Raw genomic sequence first — 8934 nt, forward strand, 5'->3', positions numbered from 1 at the left:
TGTAGCTGCTAGTGTGCCCCTGCCACCTCCTCCCTTCGTTTCTGAGTGTGACCCATTGTCCCTTCAAATTGAAGAAATGCCAGTCAAAGTGGACATTTTATTAAGGGGAATCTTACAGTGTGGCCTTTTGTGCTGACTTCTTCTGCTTAGCGTGATGTGCTTATGGCTCACCTGGGTTGTAGCGTGCGTCCGTAAGAAAACAGGCCTTTGGTCCCAAGGCGCTTTCTCTCCCTTCTGCTTCCCCAGTGGCCATGCAGCAGCCCACCACCTGGCACACGCCCGCAGTGGACGACTTCGCCAGCTTCCAGCGCAAGTGGTTCGAGGTGGCCTTCGTGGCCGAAGAGCTCTTGCACTCGGAGATCCCGGCCTTCCTCCTGCCCTGGCTGCCCAGCCGGCCGGCCTCGGGGGACGAGGCCTGGGAACCGGGATCGAAGCCGCCGTGGCGGTCACACTGCCATTCGGCCTGTGGGCACTGCAGGCTCCTGCGCTGACTTCTGTGAGTGAGTCAAGCTCATTATTGTCCCGACCAACAAGCAGTGTTCATCAGCGTCCCGCTGTCCCCAAGGTCACGTTCAGAGACAGAGGCACAATGAGCCACTTCAAATAAGTATTGGATGGTGTGCGGTGATACTTTCTTTCCGCCGTGGCAGTCACACTGCCATTCGGCCTGTGGGCACTGCAGGCTCCTGCGCTGGCTTCTGTGAGTGAGTCAAGCTCATTATTGTCCCGACCAACAAGCAGTGTTCATCAGCGTCCCGCTGTCCCCAAGGTCACGTTCAGAGACAGAGGCACAATGAGCCACTTCAAATAAGTATTGGATGGTGTGCGGTGATACTTTCTTTTCCTGAGAGCTGAGGAAACAAGAGAGATTCCCAAAGAAACCGACCCAGTGCCAGAAGTCCAAACGTCACTCCCACAGGGCGCGCCCCTCAGACCAGCACAGAGAGCTCTTTGCTCTTAGGAGCTTGGCTACAGTCACTCAGGATCGCCCCAGGTTAGAGGCAGGAAATCAGGGGCACTGATGGCAGCAAGTGTACAAACACGTTGTAGGAATGTGTTTTACAAACATCTGTTAGATTTGGGCTCCTTTTAGGTGGGGGGTAACTAGCAGTTACTTGAAGAACGTCTTTTCCTTTAAAGTGCTCGATAAAAGGGCTTCTTCTGATGTGAGTCCCTCGTGCGGAATGTGCAAAACCAGAGAGCAGGGACCTCGGCCTCAGCACTGTGGATATTGGGGTCCAGATCATTCTGTGGGGGGTGGGCACTGACCTGTCCTGTGCCTCGTAGTGTGCTTAGCCTCTCAGACCTCTACCCACTGGATGCCAGTGGCACCGCCCACTGGCAAAATGTCTCCAGACATTGCCCGGCGTCCCCAGGGGAGTACCAAATTGCCCCCAATTGGGAATGGCTGCCTGGGAGGGAATTGAAGATTCCAGGAAGGAGCCAAGATCCGGGAGCTCAGCAAACCGGGGAGGCCCACCTCCCTCTGCAGGTGTCAGGCAGAGCTGGTGGGAGGAGTGAGCCGCAGCCCAAAGCAAGCGCTGTCCTCTGCCCTCGCAGCCCTGGGCTGCTCTAGTGCTTTCCGTGGGTGATGTGGCTGCTCTAGCCCCGCCCTGCCCCAGGCGGTGCCGTGTGATGACAGCCTTCGTGCCCTGGTTTCTAGATCACTCTGAGTCGGCACTGCAGCAGGCAGACAGTTACCTCGTTTACTCCTCCTCCCGTGCCGGAGCGATGCTGTGATTTATGTTGCAGAGTGCGTGACCCTGAGGCTCAGGGCGGGGAAGGAATCTGCCCCAGGCTCTGCTTCTGTGCAGTGTTAGGGCTGGCGTGTTTTCTCCGCTGCCTGAGCCCGGCCATACTGCACCACGGCCTCAGGAAGACAAGAGTCAGAGCAGGTCATGGCTGGAGGGATTGTGTGCCAGTTTCAATGAAACTTCTAGCATCGGGGCCGCCGAATTCCTTCGCCTTAAGGACCGTGGCCAGCGAAGCAGTGTCTATGGGAGCCTGGCCAGGCCTCGGGGTGACCATGGGTGAGCGGGAGGCTTACACTGGGAGCAAGGGTTACCAGGAACAGGAGGAGAGGAGATGATTACAAGCGAGGTGGCCAGAGGAGAAGGCACGCAGGAGGCTGTGACTCATCCACGTTTCATTGATCAGAGCTCTCTGTGTCTGCGGAGGATTTCCGAGCAGGAGACCCAGGAGGATGAGCTAGTTTGATACTGACCCAGAATTTTTGAGTAACACACAGTTGATGAAACAGGGCATTAGGCCTCATGATGAGGTTTCTTGAGGCAAGATTATAGAACTGTTGCCTTCTGGGGTCGAGACCAGAAAAGGGAGACTTGCCCTGGACTGTGATGTGGTTTGGATGGCTGGTCCAGTTGTGTCCCTTCGTGGGTCACTGGGATCAGAAGGTTAGGGGTTCAGCTGACTCTGATCTTGACGGAGACATTTTCCCTCCTTGGCTGCTGTTTTCTCAACTATAAATGCAGGGGCGGGATTAGACTGGGGGAGGTAAACTGTGGCTTACCTGCTCAAATCTGTTTATTTGTTTTATAATACATTTTCTTTTTTTAAAATATATTTTTATTGAGTTTTATAATACATTTTCTTTTTTTAAATATATTTTTATTGATTTCAGAGAGGAAGGGAGAGGGAGAGTTAGAAACATCAAATGATGAGAGAATCATTGATCAGCTGCCTCCTGCACACCCCACCCTGGGGATCGAGCCCACAACCCGGGCATGTGCCCTTGACTGGAATTGAACCAGGACCCTTCAGTCCACAGGCTGATGCGCTATCCACTGAGCCAAATCAACCAGGGCATAAATTTTATGTTTAGAGCACTTTTAGGCTCGAAGCAAAATTGAGCACAAAGTAGACTCCCTGTCCCAACACACACACTGCCTTCTCCACTATCAACATCTCCCACCAGAGTGGGATGGTTGTTATAATCAATGAACCTACATTGACATTATCATCACCCAAAGTCTGTGGTTGGCATTAGGGTTCACTCTTGGTGGTGTACATTTTATGGGTCTTGACAAATGTCTGACGACATGTAGTCACCATTGTAGTATCATACCGAGCAGTTTCACCGCCCTAAAAATCCACCTGTTTGTAAATAAAATCTATGTTTACATCATGCCTGTGGCTGCTTTTGCACTATAATGGCAGACCTGAGCCACTGAAACAGTCTCTAGATGAGACCGCATAGCCTGCAAACCCTAAAGTATTTATTATCTGGACCTTTACAGAAGTTTGCACCCCCTGGACTAGATGATTTCCAGGAAGCTTCTAGAATCTTCCCAGAAGCTTCTAGAATCTGCGATTTTTCTCTTAGATGATTCTGCAGTCTCCTATCTGGGTGTTTATTCTTTCTCCTCATCCCCTCCTCCTTCTCCCTCTCTCGTGGGGCCCCTCCTCTGCGCGGACATAGCTGCCACTGTTCCGGAGCAGAGGACTGTGACACTGGACGTGGACGTGAACAACCGAACAGACCGGCTGGAGTGGTGCAGCTGCTATTACCATGGCAACTTCTCCCTGAACGCGGCCTTCGAGATCAAGCTCCACTGGATGGCGGTGACTGCCGCGGTCCTCTTCGAGATGGTGAGCGCCTCCCCTCCGTGCGGATGGGGCCCTGGCTTGCCTTGCAGAGGGCTTAATGGGTGCTTAGTAGCAAATCATGTCACTTCAAGAAATACATCTTTTTATTGATTTCAGAGAGGAAGGGAGAGGGAGAGAGAAACATCAGTGATGAGAGAGAATCATGGATCGGTTGCCTCCTGCACGCCCCCTACTGGGGATCGAGCCCACCACCCAGGCATGTGCCCTCACCGGGAAGCAAACCGGCAACCTCTTGGTTCCTGGGTTGATACCCAACCACTGAGTCACACAGGCCAGGTGAGAAGGGTTTTTAGAGGCAAGAAATAGCTCTCTCCAGTCTCCTCCTCCCAAAAGAAACACCGGCATTGCAGACGCATGGGCTGCCGGGAGGAACTGTGCGTAGCTCACAATTGCGAGTATTCATCAGGAGGTGAGACTGCGTTTTCCTGCCCGGGACTGGTTGGGAGCTGGCGATCACCAACGTGCCAGTCAATGTGCGTGACGCCACGTGGCAGCTTCGCTCCCCGAGCAGTGTTTCCTCTCGTCTGCACCAGGTTGGGGGTGACACTGTTCATATCTGTGTTTTCCACCAGGTCCAAGGGTGGCATCGCAAAGCCACCTCCTGCGGCTTTCTGCTGGTCCCGGTTCTGGAGGGTCCCTTTGCGCTGCCCAGTTACCTGTATGGCGACCCGCTTCGAGCCCAGCTCTTCATCCCGCTCAACGTCAGCTGTCTGCTCAAGGAGGGCAGTGAGCACCTGTTCGATAGTAAGAGATGCTCCCCTCAGGGCTCCCGTCTCCATGAGTAAGACCAGACCCCTCTTCCCCCCAAGGACGCCTCTGGGGAGCTAACCCACGTAGGCTCCTGCATAGAGAGCCTTCAGACAGGGGCCAAAGGATCTGGGTTTTAATCCTTTTTCTTCACTTAGTGACTGGGTAACCCTGGACAAGTCACTTAATGTCTCTGAGCCTCAAAATCCTTTTTATTTATTTTTTATTTTTATATATATTTTTATTGATGTCAGAGAGGAAGGGAGAGGGAGAAAGAGATAGAAACATCGATGATGAGAGAGAATCATGGATCGGCAGCCTCTTGCACGTCCCACGCTGGGGATCGAGCCCACAACCTGGGCATGTGCCCTGACCGGGAATCTAATCGTGACCTCCTGGTTCATAGGTCGATGCTCAACCACTGAGCCACACCAGCGGGGCTATAAAGCACTCTTTACACACACACACACACACACACACACGCACACGTGTGACCTCACAGTGTGGCTGAGGCAGGACCATCTTTACAGTTCGGAAATGCCTAATGAGTGTGTGTGTCTGACTATTTTAAGCCAGGCACCGCCTCATGGTGCTGTTTTTCATGTGTTGAGGGGACAGAGAGGTGGTCCCTGCACCGTCCAAGCCTCCTCTGGGGTTTTCCACCTTCACGGTGATAGCACAGGATAGCGCGAGGGGCTGGCATCGGGGGACATTTTTTGTGTGAGCTGATGGTTTTCTCTGCCACTCATAACCCCGTCATCAAGACCAGCCGCCTCTGTGGGTTGCCATGGTTACAGCTGAACGAAAGGAATAAGGGCTTGAGTCTAAAATTCGATTTTCTTGCTTCTGTGCTGCTTCTCTTCCAGTTATCGCCCCTTCTGATAACAGTGAATTCAAACCCTTAAAGACCCGACAAGAATCTGCTGTGTGTGTGTTTTCCTACTAAAGCCAAAGCCTTTTTCTCCCTTGCTCTCCCGTTGCCCAGAATCCTCAGGTCTGTCCTAGATAGAAGAGTCCAAGTGGGGAAGGAGTGACGAGGCCACTGCAGGCACACGGGCCTTGGGGATGTCCGTGGCACCTCCGTCCTGAGAGCGGCCCTGGCCCTGGCTCAGAAGGCCAGTCCCCGGGCCAGTCGCGCACCGTAGGGTCACAGCCGAGCATTTATTCCTTTTCCCTTTCAGGCTTTGAGCCGGAAACGTACTGGGACCGCATGCACCTCTTCCAGGAAGCCATTGCGCACAGGTTCGTCCCTTCGCCAGAGAGAACGGCAGGGAGGCCCTCGCGTTCGTCTGGAATAGCAGTTCCCAGAGCGAAGCCCCGTTCATTTCATTTCTGGGGAAACAGGGCTAGCCCCCCAATGTCACATGCGCTGCTTGTCTCCGCTCGGACCCCGGCCTTGGTTTCAAGGAGCAGCGCACCCTCTCCAGTTCCCGTGGCTGTTTTCAGACCTGATTGCCGTCGCCTTCCAGTTGAGGGGAGAGCAGAGCACCCCCTTAGCCTCCAACAAGACCTGAGACAGGCTATCTGGGAGATGACAGGAGACGAAAAACTGGAATTTGTCAAGAGTCCCTTGACACATGCCGAAAAGACAGTCAGTGCTTAAGCGGCGATAGAGGAGTCAGGAGGCATTTCCTGGCACTTCAGCTGTGTTCCAGGGAAAGCCTTCCCCAGGCTCGGCTGTGCATCCCGGGAGAGTTAGTGAGGGGCCAAGGACCATGTGGTTAAATTGCCTTTAAAAAAAAATATGTATTTTTTTATTGATTTCAGAAAGGGAGGGAGAGGAAGAGAGACATAGAAACGTCGGTGATGAGAGAGAATCATGGATCGGCTGCCTCCTGCACATCCCACACTGGGGATCGAGCACGGAACCCAGCATGTGCCCTGACCGGGAATGGAACTGTGACCTCCCCACTGAGCCACGCATTTTTTTTTCCAAATAGCAATAATCGCGCCTCGGGTAAACCTCATTGGTTACGATACTGCCAGTGCGCAAAGCTGAAATTGTCTTTTTAAAATGGAAGCTCCTTCCTGGTGACTTAAGGAAGGGATGAGGCAAGAATCTGGCTCAGGCTGATCTACGCCGAGGAAATGAAGGACTTGGTTGGAAGTAGAGAGGGAGAGAGGAAAACCCCGGCCACGCCGGCACCTGATGGAATGGGCTTGCGAGGCGTGTTAGCCGGTCCATGTGTTTGCAGATCTGACTAACGTAGAGGCCACCACACAGCACCTCCCTGAGGAGCTTGGTCCAGGAGAGGAGAGGGGCCTTTCACCTCCCGGAGTTCTGCCCGTGTCCCCGCCTGCGTTACATAAAGCGTCGGGCTCAGGGCAGGAGCCACATCTATTAATATGTCCTTTGCAGCCCTTAGCAGGTAGAGCTGTGACAAATGGGCTTCACGAAATAGAAAAACCAGGAATAGAACAAGCCGGAGACAGAAGCCGGAAGGAACAGCCGTGCATGAAAAACGGCCCCTCCTGCCCATTCCAGACCGCAGGGAAGCAGAGCCCAGACTGGTGGTCCTCGCTGCTAAAAACAGAATTTCAATTAAGCTACTTCATTTCCCTTCAGGGCCTTTAATGAGCACCTACTATGTGCTTAGTGTGAGAGACGAGGAAGGGAGAGAGGTGTGGCTACGGTATAGAAAGATCAGGACCGTTTTCTGGAGGGCCTGACAGTCCGAGGATGTGGGCACCGTGGGAAGGTCTGATGGGACGGCTGGGGGTGCCAGGAGCAGGGGATGAGGAAGAGGGCGGCGGGGAGGGGGCTTTCAGCCACCCGGAGGTGAACGGAGGCTGGGCGGGAGGAGGTCCGGGGAACCATCAGAGCGGTAGAGGTTGAGATGCAGCCGGGACAGACGGAAGCAGCCTGCATGTTCCATCTTGAAGGAGACCTTTCCAGACCCTGTTAGCCCAGCCTATCCGAGTCCTGTTAGCCCCTGGTCCCGTGAGAGGCCCTACTCAGTGCTTCTTCCTGTCTTTCCCTTAGGTTTGGGTTTGTGCAAGATAAATATTCCGCGTCTGCTTTTAACTTCCCAGCTGAGAACAAGCCTCAGTACATCCACGTCACAGGTGAGGGGCTCTGGAGAGAAGGAGGGAGGGGGTGGGCCCCATGCACAGGGTCTGCACCCTGCCTATGGTTGCAGAACCGCCCAGCCAACCCCGAACCCACCCGGGACACTACCTGTGGCTGCAACCCCGCCCCCTCCCCTACGTCCAGGCACCGTGTTCCTGCAGCTGCCCTACTCCAAGCGCAAGTTCTCGGGGCAGCAGCGCCGGCGGCGCAACTCCACCAGCTCCGCCAACCAGAACATGTTCTGCGAGGAGCGGATCGGCTACAACTGGGCCTACAACACCATGCTGACCAAGACCTGGCGCTCCAGTGCCACGGGCGACGAGAAGTTCGCCGACCGGCTGCTGAGGGACTTCACCGACTTCTGCGTCAACCGCGACAACCGGCTGGTCACGTTCTGGGCGAGCTGCCTGGAGAAGATGCATGCCAGCGCCCCCTGAGACGGGGGCGTGGGTCAGAGGATGGGAGGATGCCCGTCTGCTACTGATATGCAACGGATCAGCCAGGCTCTGGGCGTCAATGGCAGTTTGCCACCGTCAGTGGGCGGGGGCTGCCGCCGCTTCCCCCGTGTTCTTCCGCTCGAGGAGAAGGATTCTGGAAGCAGCTAGCGCCTGCCCAGAACAGGTGGGAGGCCCAGATGGCCCGTGGGAAGGGGACAGGCAGCCCCCAGGAATGTCCTCAGAGGGGGTGGCTCCTCTGAGAGTCCCCTCCTGCACCCCCCGGAGGGCTCTTCAGAGCAGGAGCCACACTTCCCACTAGGAGTGCGCACAGGATGTAAGATAATGTTGTGAAATAGTGTACATAGGCTCACATCGACTGTACATACCTGTACATAGCAGCAGTGGAGTAAGTGCCCCGCACTCCAGCCCTGGCCCCAGCCTGGTTTCTGTGCCGTCTTAAGGCACCGCCGCCCCCCCGCCCCCCCCAACTTTCCAGGCCCCTGGTACATGCTGGGGGAGCACCAGGGGCTGGCCAGGGTTCTCACTGGGGGCGACTTGGACCCCCATTTGAGAAACATTTGGCAATATCTGGAGACACTCGGGTGTCCTAACAGTCCGCAGTGCTACTGGCATCTGATGGGTGCTTCCCAACACCCTGCATTGCCCAGGGTGGCTCCTACAGCAAAGAATTGCCCAGCCCCGGCCCCCAGCCAGGCACCATGGCTCAGTGGTTGAGCGTTGACCTATGAACCAGGAGGCCACGGTTCAATTCCCAGTCAGGGCACAGGCCTGGGTTGTGGGCTTGATCCCCAAGTGTGGGGCGTGCAGGAGGCAGCCATCAATGATTCTCTCTCATCATTGACGTTTCTATCTCTCTCCCCCTCTCCCTTCCTCTCTGAAATCAATAAAAATATATTTTTTAAGAAAAGGAGTGGGAGAAAAAAGCCCATTGTGAGTGGTTTCCCGCACTGGGAAGGAGGGAGGGCAGGCTGGGGGCCTGCTCCCTGCACAGCAATGAGGGCCAAGGCCACACACCCTCCAGTCCCCAGTCAC

General features: G+C 54.9%; 1 protein-coding gene across 7 annotated transcripts in view; it reads left to right on the plus strand.

Moving 5' to 3' along the window:
- DEPDC5 (DEP domain containing 5) overlaps positions 1 to 8065 on the plus strand; it is a 64730-nt gene extending 56665 nt beyond the window's left edge. For all 7 annotated transcript variants that reach the window (XM_006762096.2, XM_006762098.2, XM_006762097.2 and 4 more), the window contains 5 exons: positions 3440 to 3609; positions 4200 to 4371; positions 5556 to 5616; positions 7358 to 7440; positions 7589 to 8065. In XM_006762096.2, the coding sequence (XP_006762159.1) occupies positions 3440 to 3609; positions 4200 to 4371; positions 5556 to 5616; positions 7358 to 7440; positions 7589 to 7881 (779 nt within the window). In that variant the 3' untranslated portion in view covers positions 7882 to 8065. The remainder of the gene's footprint in view (positions 1 to 3439; positions 3610 to 4199; positions 4372 to 5555; positions 5617 to 7357; positions 7441 to 7588) is intronic.
- Positions 8066 to 8934: the final 869 nt, after the last annotated feature.

The sequence above is a fragment of the Myotis davidii genome, unplaced genomic scaffold, assembly GCF_000327345.1.
Source record: "Myotis davidii unplaced genomic scaffold, ASM32734v1 scaffold478, whole genome shotgun sequence".
Lineage (NCBI taxonomy): Eukaryota > Metazoa > Chordata > Mammalia > Chiroptera > Vespertilionidae > Myotis > Myotis davidii.